The 15000-nt window shown below is 30.7% G+C and overlaps 1 protein-coding gene across 8 annotated transcripts in view; it reads left to right on the forward strand.

Moving 5' to 3' along the window:
• LOC137629511 (uncharacterized) overlaps nt 1-15000 on the forward strand; it is a 172772-nt gene that overhangs the window by 148959 nt on the left and 8813 nt on the right. For 4 of the 8 annotated variants that reach the window (XM_068360867.1, XM_068360875.1, XM_068360874.1 and 1 more), the window contains 18 exons: nt 1359-1388; nt 1631-1660; nt 2317-2346; nt 4113-4142; nt 4357-4386; nt 5192-5221; nt 5383-5412; nt 7745-7774; nt 7884-7913; nt 8686-8715; nt 9232-9261; nt 9720-9749; nt 9849-9878; nt 10106-10135; nt 10471-10500; nt 11811-11975; nt 12519-12551; nt 14048-14209. In XM_068360867.1, the coding sequence (XP_068216968.1) occupies nt 1359-1388; nt 1631-1660; nt 2317-2346; nt 4113-4142; nt 4357-4386; nt 5192-5221; nt 5383-5412; nt 7745-7774; nt 7884-7913; nt 8686-8715; nt 9232-9261; nt 9720-9749; nt 9849-9878; nt 10106-10135; nt 10471-10500; nt 11811-11975; nt 12519-12551; nt 14048-14209 (810 nt within the window). The remainder of the gene's footprint in view (nt 1-1358; nt 1389-1630; nt 1661-2316; nt 2347-4112; nt 4143-4356; nt 4387-5191; nt 5222-5382; nt 5413-7744; nt 7775-7883; nt 7914-8685; nt 8716-9231; nt 9262-9719; nt 9750-9848; nt 9879-10105; nt 10136-10470; nt 10501-11810; nt 11976-12518; nt 12552-14047; nt 14210-15000) is intronic. The other 4 variants (XM_068360871.1, XM_068360870.1, XM_068360872.1 and 1 more) reach the window with 4 other exon arrangements.

Consider the following 15000-nt stretch of genomic DNA (forward strand, 5'->3'; position numbering starts at 1 on the left):
TTACAACCATTTCACCAACAGCATATATGTGTGTGTGGTTATATATATATATATATATATATATATATATATATATATATATATATATATATATATATATACTGTATATATATATATATTGTATATATATATATATATATATATATATATATATATATGTATATAAATATATATAAATTATATATATATATATATATATATATATATATATATATATATATATATATATACAGTGTATATATATATATATATATAATATATATATATATATATATATATATATATATATACATATATATATATATATATATATATATATATATATATATATATAAATGAAAGCTTGAATCTGGGACTTGGCCCTTGGTGGTGGGCTGGTAAGTCACAGTTTGTGAGGCCATGCTAAGCCTTAAGGAAGGCAATTGCCCCTTTCCACCCCCCACCCCCCACCCCTTAATGAAGGCCCTTAGAAAGATCTGTTTTGAGAGATACCAAATTTTGTGTGTAGAAAAACCTCGTCTTGATGCGTACGATTTTTATTATTTATTCTGGTGGCTTTGTTAGTTAAAGGCTTACACATATCAAGTGTATCTTTAATTTGTAGAAAGCAATGCATACGTTTAGACGCTCGTCTTTTCTGAAGGTTAGGTTAACGTGGTATAATATCTGCTACAGAATAGTTATCTCTTTTCTAAAATGCCAATTTTGACTTTAATAATTAAAATGAGTATTTTATTGCTTAATAGACCCATTAAATATAAATAACAATTTCAACAATTTTTGACAAATGTAACCTAAGTGTGAAAGTGGATGGGAATATATTTGGGTCGGTGAAATTATTTTTAGTTGTTGAAGAAGCTTTTGCCTTTAGAAATTCCAAATAATATTTTATTGGTGCATAATATTGCCCCTTTTTCTCTAAAACAAAGAGAAGTTTAGTAAAAAACTTATACTGTAGATAAAATTTTTACTCTAGGGTAAAGATAGATTACATAGATAAGTTCTCTCATTTGCCATCAAATAAATATTGAGATAATCCCAATTTGTATATAGCGAGATCACTCCTGTTCTTTTCAAATGGTTTATTCATCAAACCACTCGACGGGTCGCTTAAGAACACTTATCAGTGGCGGAATGTCTGTTCTGATTGGTATAATATGGTCTGACTACAATAACATTGGAATATCATAGGAGGAGCCCTTTTATGTTACTTTGCGACAGAAGCATCCTCTTGCCAGAACAATGGACCATATACTTTCCGATCCCTAGTGAAAATATCATATACAAATTAAGATAAGATTATTTGCTCTTAAAATTATATTATATATTTTTCTAAATTAATAGTTTCTTATTTGCAGGTGATTCATTGGATCATCCAATGCTAGGAGGTAAGTAGTTTTGATTGATAGTAAATCAAGATTAATATTGAAATATATACTTTATTCAGACTCTAATATCTTTAATAATAAACTAACTATTGCTTGCAGTATTTTTACAAAATAGTAATAATGATAATAATAAGAGATGTTCTTTTTCTTCAAATGCAAAGAATATAAAAAATGATATTAATAAAGATGTTTTACTCAAAAATTTATTTTCTGCTCATATGTCCATCAAATATCTATTTCAGGTGGAATACAGCCTCCCTATGTTCCTAGTGGTAAGTAATACATATTTTTGTTAAATAGAAAAAACTTAATTCACTAATAAATGATTTACTCTTATTGTCTCAAAACTATTTTTTTTTCTTGTACGTGTCTCATGCTATTATTTGCCTGAGGGTAAGCTTTTTCTTTTTTGACAAATTAAAAAGATACTAATGTATAGTTCAAAGCTAAATAAATTATTACTGGGAGCTGTTTTGTAAAACTATTATCTGCCAGCAGTGAGTATTTATCATTTCTAGCTAAGCTAAAACCTTAGTTGGAAAAGCAGGGTACTAAAAACCCTTGGGCTCCAACAGGGAAAATAGCCCATACATGAAATGAAATAAGGAAATAAACAAACTATACAGTATATGAGAAGTGATGACAAAAACTGCAAAATAAGTTGAAATAAGTAACGTATAAAAAGATTTTTCATGCATAAAGTATGAAGAGAGACTTATGTGAGTTTCGTTATTGGAAAACTGAATTTTTAAATAGAATGATTCACTTCTGAATTCATATTATTTGGATATTAATAAACTGAATGTTCATGTAATATTCAAGGAGATAAATAGTTTCAATAATCAGTAATGAAATATAGTTTAATGTAATGTCAGTAATGCTCACAAAATTATTAATTTCTCAAAACTAATGAGGTTCATCCTTACAGGTGGCTCAAATGATTATTATATGCCAAGTGGTAAGTAATATTTGTTCTGTTTAGTCAAGAACTAAAATTTTACTGAGAATAATTACTTGGAGATTTATTCTTCCTAGAATAATTACTTGGAGATTTATTCTTCCTAGAATAATTACTTAGAAATTTATTCTTCCTAGAATAATTACTGAGAGATTTATTCTTCCTAGAATAATTATTTAGAGATTTATTCTTCCTAGAATAATTACTGAGAGATTTATTCTTCCTAGAATAATTACTGAGAGATTTATTCTTCCTAGAATAATTACTGAGAGATTTATTCTTCCTAGAATAATTACTGAGATATTTATTCTTCCTAGAATAATTACTGAGAGATTTATTCTTCCTAGAATAATTATTTAGAGATTTATTCTTCCTAGAATAATTACTGAGAGATTTATTCTTCCTAGAATAATTACTGAGAGATTTATTCTTCCTAGAATAATTACTTGGAGATTTATTCTTCCTAGAATAATTACTTAGAGATTTAAACTCCCTTGTAAGTGCCAAATTATACAATATTTATTAAATTAAAACACAGGAGTCCTGTATTTGATTATACAAAAATAAATTCTTTTCTATTTTGTATTTTTTCTGTACATCTCAATATTATTAGATCTGATTAAGGAAATTAGAGACTGTAAATACAAAAGATAATTCAAAAAGTTCAATTGATGTTCATTCTATAAAAATTTCAAAATCTTGTCTTTCTGTATTTTCCTGAACATGATTCGCATTTGTCTCTTTGTGGCCAACTAAGGATGATTTGTATTAATCAGTCTTCCATGGAAAATTTTTCTCAAAGAAGTGGAAAGAGTTTCAATAAAGTTTCCTGTACCCCAAAAAATAAAAGATTAAATATACAATAAACTTTTTATCATAATATAAATAACATTTAATTATCTAAACTTAGACCAAATAAGCTCTATCTTGAAGCTACTCTATCTATTAATTTCTTGTACTTAGTTCACTTTTCAACATGTGATTGCAAGTTAACTCCTTAGAGGGACCACACATCAACTGCAAAAGAATGTCAAACGAAGAAGGGCCTGAAAAATCGTTTTGACAATACTTAGCTTATTCTGTATATTTTGATGCATAATGTAGTAACTGATTTAGATAACATCTGCCCCACTTCTTTTTCGGAAAACAGAAACTATAAATTTCAAATAGTTATAGGATGATTCACTATTACTCGCCTATCTGAAATTTATACTGTGCCAAGTGGCAAGTAATTTTTACATCATAATAGAGTGAAATCTTATAATATACAGGGTATCCCATCAGTCTCTATACATAGGAAAAATAAAAGATTCTTGATAAACCAATTTTATATATATAATATGCGTTTTGTTGGAATCTGTGTAAGTGTTGTAAATACCCTGTCTGTTGTATGTTGATTGCTGACTGTGCGTCTTCAGCCATATCTTGCTTGATCCAAAACACATCCTGTTTTTTTGTTAACTTGACCATAAGTTTTGCCAGTGTCCTGTGTGACACTCATTCCATGTTTTCTGTTAAATGCACTTGCAACCATACGACTGCTTGCTGAACCGGCCATCAGGATGATTTCAATTCGTTGCTCTTTATTCAAATGTTGTCTCTGGGTTATCTGAAATATAAAGAAATAAATGCTAGAACCATATATGTATGGAATGTATTATTTCTTTTATGTATTCAGACATGGGACACCCTACAGTAGAATAATTTATTTTGTTAATGATAGAGTATAATCCTCGATACTAAAAAAAAAAACATCTTACTTGCAGGTGGTTCTCCAAGTTATCCTATGCCAGATGGTATGTACGTTCTGCTTGATTTAAAAATGAAGTCTGATATAAAGTATTTTGTTATGACATTGGTTTATTCTTCAACACTAAATGAATATGGTCTTTAACAAGTGGTTCTAAAACTTTTCTTGTGCCAGGTGCCGAGTAGATTTTTTTTTTAGTAGTACAATAAAAACTGCTGAAAAATGTTTTGTCTGACTGCTTATATTCTCAATACTTGCAGGAGGATCTGGGCCATATCCTATCCTAGGTGGTAAGTAGCTTTATTTTTCAGTACAATGAAAACTTATATAGATTATTATTATTATTATTAAAAGGAGAAGATTAATTGCCCTAATGAGTCTTACGGACTTATAGAAAGCTGACCCGATTAGATTCGGGAAGAAAAAATATTTATATTAATGTTAAAATGTAAGTAAAATGAAATATATAGTAAATATATTGAATGAAAACAGTAAATAAATTATGAGATAGAAATTTGTGATGAATAAAAACTTGAATCTTATCTATAATACCTGTTTCCTAATAAAGTTAAAATCTTAAAATGGGAGAAATTCTCAAAATCCAATACAGTAAAAGGTCAATAAAACTTCTCTGACCAAAACATAAATTCTCTCTCTCTCTCTCTCTCTCTCTCTCTCTCTCTCTCTCTCTCTCTCTCTCTCTCTCTCTCTCTCTCTCTCTCTCTCTCTCTTTCTCTCTCTCTCAGAAAAACTTTACAATCGCCAAAAATATGTTTTATGGTTAAAGTACAGTCATATTTATTGCACATGGGAACTGCTTCACGAGGTGTGCACGTCAATTACCCATGCGTCAGTTTTGTGGGACTTTTACGCAATCTTGCTAAAATGACCTCATTCCACCTTTCTTTTTTATTTATTATAATTTAATACCATTAGATTAATTATTCCGATGAGCTTGCCTTTTTATAGCTATTTAATCCTTCACGGGCTGTTTAAAAGTTTGTTTTGGTAAATCAATTGCTTTTTTAGCTCTGATATTTAGAATATATTTTTCCAATAATATATCCAGCAATAAATAGAAACTGTTACTTGCAGGAGGACCTGGACCCTATATTGTCCCAGGTGGTAAGTAGCTTCAGTTCTCCTATTCAGTGAAAACTTATATGAAGTATTATACTAAAATTCTGGTCTATTCTTGAACACTATATTAAAAGTCTGGTATAATTTTTAACGCTATATTGAAATTCTGGTCTATTCTTGAACACCAAATAAACTTTTACTTGCAGTTGGTCCTCCAGCCTACCCTATGCCAGGAGGTAAGTAGTATGGGTTTGACACCACTGAAAATTGATGAAAAGTATATTGTTATCACAGCTATTGTCTTCAACACAATGAATTCTTACCTGCAGCCAGCTTACAAAACTATTATTTCAAAGGTAAAAAAGTTTTTGTTGATCTGCAATAATTTTAATCTTACAGAAGTGTATGAATGTACATTTACAAGGTTATGTGCATATTAGAAATTACCTGTAATTTTAGCTTTGTAATCTGGATACTTGGCAGCAAATTTACTTATAGGTTACACGATTATGTAAAGTTGATAATCTGCCCTGCTATTAATATAGAATCTCAATGTTTTAAGTTTTTCACACTTTTAGAATCTTTTTTACACCGTTATACGTTCCACAAATACGTGGGTGGTGTCAATTTTCCGATATTATTGCAAAGTATCAATAAGAGGTGTATTTGTTTTGAATGATATTCCAAATTTGTACGTATGAGTAGGCCTATTGATAATATGCTAAGACCTTTATTTTTCACATTTCTATTTAATTCATTTCAAAAAGGATGTTTTCAAATATGTGTAATCAAAACAGCAAAGTTTATTAAAGTTTATATATTCATTGAAAGTAGAATTATTAGTTTTTGATTAGACTATCACATTTATTGAATGGGTCTCACATAATTTTATTGATAAGGCTCATTTTACATTGCATTGCTATTTAAAAGTATAGATTTGATTCCATTATTTTAGATGCACTTATCAGAAACACATTCTACCAATCGTTTCTGCAAATGCAAATAAAAGAACATTATACTAAAAGACATTTGATAGGCTTTCTGGTTTTCCCTTTTTCACCTACCATGTTTTGAGTTGTGTTCTGTTTGTCGTCAGCAGCCAATCCTCGCCTAAAATTGATGTAAAACAAATAGAGGCATATTGATTTTCATATATCTTAACATATTTTATTTGGATACTAATATCCGTCACCATTGTCTGATTAGCTCGTTGTCATAGCGAGACTACACCTTGGTAAGGGATGAGTTTGGTAGTTGGGTTTGCCAACAGTAGGACAGGAAATGATTGAAGGCGTCTTATTGCACCAGCCGCACATTCAGGTCTAAGAATCAGTATGTTGGACCTTGGTTCAGGTCATGAGGAAAGTTACTGGATTCTGAATAGTAGCCTTCTGTTTGAGTCAGCCATGTATTCCACTGCCAGAATTAAGATATCATCAGTAACTGTGCTGGCTAGCATCGTGTCTCTTCATAGGACCCCCTAAAATTGTCGTTCCCTGTTCAAATTAGCCCAAGGTGCATCTACAATATCTCAAAGATTGAGGCTCCAGTCCAGGCCAGTCATATTTATTTGAAGAATCCAGGGTGGAAAAAACTTTATTTTGGGGTAGTTATATGTTCAAATGCTAGGTCTAATGTGGACAGACTACTATTGGTGACCAGAAGAACCAAGATGGCAGCCTTTGTCTGGACTGTTTCGTTAACTACAGACCCTCCAGAGGCCAACATGACTTGAATGGGGGCTTCTTCTTGCTGGGTTGACCAGGATTTCAGTGGGTGGTCAGCTATGTTAATATTAATTGAGGGGTTTCTTAAGAATGTACTACAGTGTGTCTGTTAATGTCCTAAAAAAGGGAATGGAGAGACATAGGTAAATTTAATCGTAGGAAATATTTTTGGGAGCAGTCGTTGTTGAGTCCATGAGGGCCCATTCTCCATTTCAAAACTAGAGATTAAAAGGAAGATAAAGAACTACTTTACAGGTAGCATTTACAAGGGCGTTAGTCTCAAAGGCTGATGTTAGAAGTGAATACTGTTTTAAAACAGGAGAAGGAAGTAATAGGTAGAACAGAATGGTAGGAAAATTCTATAAAATTTTTTTCCTATGGTTTTCTAAACTGAATACGTATGATTTTACTATCTAGAGCAAGTTTCTATGGCAGAACTCCACTCATTCAAAAGAGAGATTTTTAGTCATATGAGCCCCTGTCTCATACATTACTTTGATATTGAATCATACCTGCTTAAGGTGCTAGTTGTGTTTGAAATTACAATTCGGATCCCACTTCTATGAAAGTAACTGGCCTATACTTTTCAATCCTCAATTGTTTGGAAAATATAAATATAGTATTAATTACTCTTTAAGATTTTATATTGAAAAAATTAATTTACCTTTTATCTGGAGAGGTTATATGGAACCATCCTTTGGGAAATATTTGCTTCATAGCACATAACAGACAAAGATGATTTATTGACACTGACATATTTTTCAACACTAAATAAACTTTTTAAAATTCTTCATTTAGAAAAAATCACATTTCTGATAAATGTATCAATTATTCATTACAGGGGGTTTACTAGGTCATTATGTTCAAGAAGGTAAGGAGCAGTTCTTTCGTTGAAGTGAATCATAAACTGGATACTAATAATGAACAATATGCTCGCAAAATTATTCATTTTCCAAAACTAATTGACTTCATCCTTGCAGGTGGATCAAATGATTATTATATGCCAGATGGTAAGTAGTGCCTGTTCTGTTAAGTCAAAAATTAACAATGCACTTTGAATAACCACTGCAAACAAAATTGAACCCCCCTTACATATGCCTACTCATCATTATTTGCATTTTATATCGCAATGTGGCATTATTCCAGTTTTGCTAAATGAAATTCTATTGAAAGTTCCGTATACTTCTTTAAAGCAATTATGCATGAAAGACATAAAGTTAATTACAAAACGTTTTTTGAAAGACTGGGATATAAGCATTATCCTTAGTTGTCCACAGAGATACAAATGCTAATCATATAAAAAAAGCTATATGAATCTTCAATTGAAAGTTTTCAAGGTAGGAATATCAATCAAAAAACTTTTTGCCCTTTGTCATATTTTGTATGTACAGTATAGTATCTTATGTCCCTAGGATGGTCTATTTTTCATGCTTTATTTCTTATTCTCCGTTCACTATTTATACATGGGATTTTGAATTAACCTCTAATGAAATTCAAAGAAATGTCTAATGAAGTAGGCTGAGAAATTTCAGAATTGTTAATACCTTGTATATTTAGATTCATACAACAGTAACTGTTTAAGATAAAACCTGTTAAACCTTTTGGAAGAAATGCAATCATAGATATGATTTTTCCCATCACTTGCTGGTGGTTTTGTTTCTTATCCAGAACAGGATAGGATAGTAAGTAATTTTGTTTTACATAGTGCAACAAAAACTGATAAAGAGCATTTTGCTTAGGCAAAAATAAAATCTTCAACGTTAAATATACTGTTACTTTCAGGTGGTCCTGAAGGTTATCCTGTGCCAGGAGGTGAGTTGTATGCTTCCTATTACTGTACAATGAGAATTAAAGTAAATATTTTTTTTTTAACTGGTTAGAGTTCTCTTGCTTGAGGGTACATTCGGTTACACTGTTTTATCTTATTTCTTTTCCTCTTGTTTTGTTAAAGTTTTTATAGTTTATATAGGAGATATTTATTTTAAAGTTATTACACTTCTTAAAATATTTTATTTTTCCTTGTTTCCTTTCCTCTCTGGGCTATTTTCCATGTTGGTGCCCCTGGCCTTATAGCATCCTGCTTTTCTAGTTAGAGTTTTAGCTTAGAAAGTAATAATAATAATAATAATAATAATAATAATAATAATAATAATAATAATAATAATAATAATAATAATAATAATAAACTATTACTGTACCTGTTTGTGTTATTTTAATCTCAACTGCGAGAAAACATATTTTTGTTAGATAGTAAAATGAAAACTTATATAGAATATTTCGCCTTGACACTGGTATATTCTTTAACATATAACAAAATATTCCTTGCAGGTGATTCTCCAGCTTATCCTATCCCAGGTGGTAAGCACTGTAGTTTTGTTTGTATTATAATGCAATTTGATATGGAACATTTAGCTTTGAGACTGACATTATCATCAACACTAGACAGTTCTTACTTAGAGCTTGTTCTGTAGCTTAAATGCCAGGCAGTATATAGGTTTGCATGGCATCATAATATAGAGTTATATATTATGGTTTATTTTCCAACTGGTGTTCTATTCAACACTGAATAAACTGTTGATGGTAATTTTGTGGGATAGTACAATGAAAATTTATATAAAATATTGTATTAAGATTAGTATATAATTCATCTATTGCTAAAATGTTACTTGTAGGTGATTTGGGTGGTTATCCTGACAGTGCTTATCCTATGTCAGGCAGAGTATTTTTTTTTTATAAGCGTGAAATGAAAACTGGAATAGAATATTTCATTCTAACACTAATATATTCTTCAACTCTAAATAAATTGTTACTTTCAGGTGATCCTGCAACCTATCCTTTGCCAGGTGGTAAGTAGATTTTGTTTGATAGTGCAGTGAAAACTGATATAGAATATTTTTCCTAACATTGATATATTCTTGAACACTAAATGTAATTGTTACTTGCAGGTATTCCTCCAACCAATCCTTTGCCGGGTGGTAAGTAGATTCTGTACATCAGTACAGTTAGAACTTATATAGAATATCTTGTTCTCATACTGACATATCCATCCACTTTAAAAAATACACTGTCAAACAGGAAGTTATGTAGTTTACCCTGAGCCAGTTAGAAAACGCTGTTATTCATTGTATACAGAAAACTGATACAGACATTTTTCTCCTGACATTGATGTAATCCTCAACACATAAGAGAATCTTACTTGCAGGTGATTCTGCAGTGTATCCTGTGCCAGGTGGTAAGTAAATTTTGTACAGCATTACAATTAAGCCTTCTATAGAGTATTTTGTTCTCATACTGACATATCCATCCACTCTAAAAGATACATTGACAAGCAGGAAGTTATGTAGTTTACCACGAGCTAGTTAGAAAGCGCTGTAATAGTACACAGATAATTGATGTAACATACTTAGTTCGTATAAATTCATCAGAACTAAATAAACTGTTGCTAGAAGTAGTTTTGCAGATTTTCCTGAACTCAGGAGAAGTGGATAATATTTGATAATACGCAATTTAAATGAAAAAAAGAGAATATTTTGTTCTAATGTTCATATATTCCTCAATTATTTGTAGGTGGCTCTGCTGGTGAAGCTGCCTTAGAGAGTGAGTAGATTTTCTTTTTATTATGAAATGAAAACTGACAGAATTATATAAATTATATAAGATATTCTCATATATATATATATATATATATATATATATATATATATATATATATATATATATATATATATATATATATATATATATATATATATATATATAATCTTTTAGCTAAGGTTTTTATATACTTTTTTTTATTCCATCCTTTTTATCTACAGCATTCATTTAATTTCTCTCATGTGTATTGATAACATTGCATGAAAACTAAAACAAATGTTTAATGTAAAGGCCCTTAGATATTAGTAAAGAAACATCATAATGATTTCCTGTGAGGGCATATTTTAATAACTGCAAAAGAAGTTTACATGATTATTGGAATTCAATAAGAATGTTGTCGGCTTCTGTGGCGTTTAAATAGTAAGAATATGATTTGTGTAAGTTTCATGACTATCTTTCACAAAAGCATTACTAGTATTTGTTTGTTTTCATAAATCTATATTTTATTTAGTAATATATTTGTATAACTAGATGTAAATGTTTTTAATATGTATAAATATGTCAATTATATTTGTCAAAGAAAATCTTCTCGACGGATATCTCGTCTTCCGTGACTGCTCCGTATTTCTGTCACTAGATGATGCTTTTTTTATAACAGTAGATATTTGATAAGATAACATTAACCTTATACTGGTCGTTTAATGTGATCAAATTGCTTAAAAACATACAAAGAACACTTCACACAGGCAGTAATGGTATCAAAAAGGTATACAGGGTTTTTAATGCTTTACAGTATCACATATATTTAACAATGAAAAATAGTAATTTACTTGGGATAATATGTTTGATTGTTTCCATATAAACTATGAGTTAATAAACTATACAGATATATTTTTTTGTGTGCTGAAAAATCATTAAATGTAAGGTCATATTTGCATCTATCTGGGTGTTCCCTACAGCTGACTTTTGGATTTTACCAAACTAGTTTTGCTTGACCTACAGCTAAAGTATTTATATTCTTATATTGCAAATATTGCCATCTTCAGTCTTTGGGTTAGAATCGGAAGTTTATACTACAGTTTGTATTCTTAAAGTTCCTTGGACTATATTCCAGTTAAGTTTGAGGACCAAGTATAGTTCACAGCCCCTGCAGTAGATTACCACCGAATCACTCCCCAGCCACTGCACCAATTCACTCTGAGAGTATTAGTTAAAACATTCAGATCCATTTTATTGATATTTTTTATGGTTATAATTAGTTAATCCTATCCTGATTTCATTTTTTATCATTTTCACATTAATTATAATGCCAGGACCCAAAACAATACTAACAACAAGAAGCAAGAAATGTGTGTTTCCATTTTGGTATGCTGGGCGATGGTACTCTGACTGCACTGATGCGGACCATCACAAGCCGTGGTGTGCCATTGCAGTCAATCCTAGAGGTGTCGTTATTAGTGCAGAATATTGTTCGCTAGGTAAGTAAGAACTAGTTTCTGAAACTATATGCATGTGATTTGTTATATCAGATTCATATTTACCCATCATAGGCCTAGTAATCTAAGGCATTTAAAAGTTTAAAGGTCACTCATGAGTGGCGGAGGCAAGAAACAGAACAGTGTCCTCGAAAGTGACCATATACACACGTGATCAAGGCTCATGACCCTTCTCTATCAAGCTAAGACCAGGGAGGGCCAGGTAACGGCTGGTGATGACGCTCTAGAATATAGATTTATAGGTTTCCCAAAAAACCCCATCCCTAACTCAGAAGAATAGTGAGGCTGCAGACACTACTAGAAACTATCGAGCTAGAGCGGGGACATTTCCAAAATGCTACCACAAATGATGTTGCATAATCATATACTGTACATTAGTTAATACCACTCTTGTGTTCCTAAAAGAAATTAGACACTAAGGACTTAATATACAAACAAATAAAAAATCTACACATTTTCAATAATGGTATATATAAACTATATATATTCAAATGATTCATAATTCAACCCTTTATTTTATTGCAGGAGATTCCCTCAGCACAGAAGCAGACTTCAGTGGTAAGTTGAGACGTAACTCCAGTTCTAGATTTTATATATTATCAATCTATATATCAAATACAACTCTTTATCAGTACTGAGACTTTTAATTTTTTTTCATACAATTTAGCTATATTATTTTGAAGTCTCTATTGTAACATCGATCACCATTGTTTAAATTAAGAAGTGAACTAATAAGGGCAACAGATCTAGAATTAGAGTAAGAATAGTTCAGTGATAAGCAGTAAAGAAAAAAGACAATGATTTTGAATAACAGAATACAGATATGGATTAAAAATTAGTTAGCACAATCAATGTGCTATTGGAGAAAATTTTGATGTAAAAACTTTATTATAGACCTTAAAATTATTAAGAATGGATTTATTTATATAGTCATGAAAATAACTTTTGGACTGTAGATTTGATAGTAAATTTTCAGAACACTAAAGGCATCAAAAAGTATGCTTACCCTTTAAATATTTACCAGAATGAAGAAACTATTAATAAGTTTCTTAGAAGGAATTAAGTTACTTTTCATAATAGAATTCCTGCTGTTAACTTTATACTATCAACAATGAAGCATGCATTATTGAAAAGATAGTAAAACGTAATTTGTTGTTTGTAAATAGATTAAAAGCTTATCTTAATTCTGCAAAGGGCCAGAGTATAGTCATGTCTATTCCTTGCACATACATAAAAGAGACCGAGAATGATTTTGATAACTAGTTAATGCATGCTAAAATGCTTGCTAGAATGCAAGGTGGAAAGCTTCCTCAGCTTCCCTGAAATAAATCATGCAAGAAGGCTCTGTGTGTCAAAGCAAAATTAAGGGTAAATATTAACCACAAAGATTTGTTTAATCATTCTCGTGGCATTGCTTAAGTTGAAGAATAAATTCATTGCCTGTTTTCTGTAACTTAATATATTACATTCTTTAGTTGGAAAGTTCAGAAGCTATGACTAAATATCTATCTTATTAGAACAAACTTAAAAGGAATCCCTTTTCATGTGTCAATTCTCATGGTATTTATGATGCTACAAGAAAAAAAAAATACTTTTCAATATATAAACCTTTCAATGGATAAGAATCCATAACTCTTATGTAGTCCAGACTCAAATGTTATTGCAAAAAGAGGAAAGAGGAAAAAAATAGGCTTAGCACTAAAAGGGGAATGTTAGACATGACTCAAAAAACAAGTATAAAAGATTAGGGAAAAAAAGGAGAAGAATTTCAAAACTTTATGGTGAGAGGCATTGGTTACCTAAACTGATGACACTGCTTTTTCTGAAATCTATAGATTTAGGACTTATGATAATATAGGACCCAAAATCAGAATTTTTTATATCTGTATATTGTCTTTTAAAGGAAGTAACATAAACTTTAGGTAATAAATAAACTTGCTTGTCTACATCTAAATTTTTGGAGTAGGTCGTGTTTTATAGTCTTACTCAAGGTTCATTATTGACTTTCCAGTCAAAATTTTATTTTTCTCTATCTTCCCTGTCTATACAATTAGTTAATACCCTGAATGTAACGGAGAATGGTATCAAGTGTGCGTTGCCATTCTTGTACGGAGGCAAGAAGTTCTGTCAGTGCACTACGGAGGGTGACACAAGACCTTGGTGTGCTACTAGTATTGACGAGGACCGCCATGTTGTCACAAGAGGATATTGCAAAGGTGGGAATTGTAATATCTTATTTTTGCAGATATACATAATAGTACACATGCACAATATATCTTAATTCTTTCCCACTGTAATGCTGTACTTATATTAAGGTGTCGGTTGCCTGATGTGCCCTCTCCAATGCTTTTTATTAAAGACATCTTCTTCTGCCAAACCTTTCCTCTCCAGCGAAAGGTAAATCATTTTGCTCAAGCATCATTCAGACATGCCACTCGCACATTCAGTATTCAATAACTTTTAAGAAAGCTCCATCCATCCAAGGCTATATATATTTTTTTAAATATTATTTCGTGATCTTCCTCAAAGAAACTTAAAATCCAGTATGCAACTTTGTTTCCATATACAATGGTTCTTCATATTTACATTATAACACTATACTTTGAAAATGCTTACTCAGCAAAAATGTATTCATTGACATATCTTTTCTTATCTCATTTCTTCCACCAACTGTGTATGTACTTTCATTTCTTTCCTATCTGACTCACTCGTCTGAATTACGGAATTACATTTATGACATAAATTCTGTACATATTACTAACAATGAAGCCCATACAACTTGTCTATCATATTTGTTTTATCCCGTTTCTGGACCACCAAAGTACCCACTCTATTGCCTTTATTTCTTAGTCAAACAAGACACAACTATTCCTTTTTTCATTTCCAGAGTGTGGAAAATTCTGTCCCAGAATTTTATAATGTTAGATGACCCTACCATTCAACTTTCTCTTCTTAGAAATACCAATTACCATATAGTCCTGTTAATGCCAACATTAGATAGAGTTTC

This window comes from Palaemon carinicauda, chromosome 37 (genome assembly GCF_036898095.1).
Source record: "Palaemon carinicauda isolate YSFRI2023 chromosome 37, ASM3689809v2, whole genome shotgun sequence".
Lineage (NCBI taxonomy): Eukaryota > Metazoa > Arthropoda > Malacostraca > Decapoda > Palaemonidae > Palaemon > Palaemon carinicauda.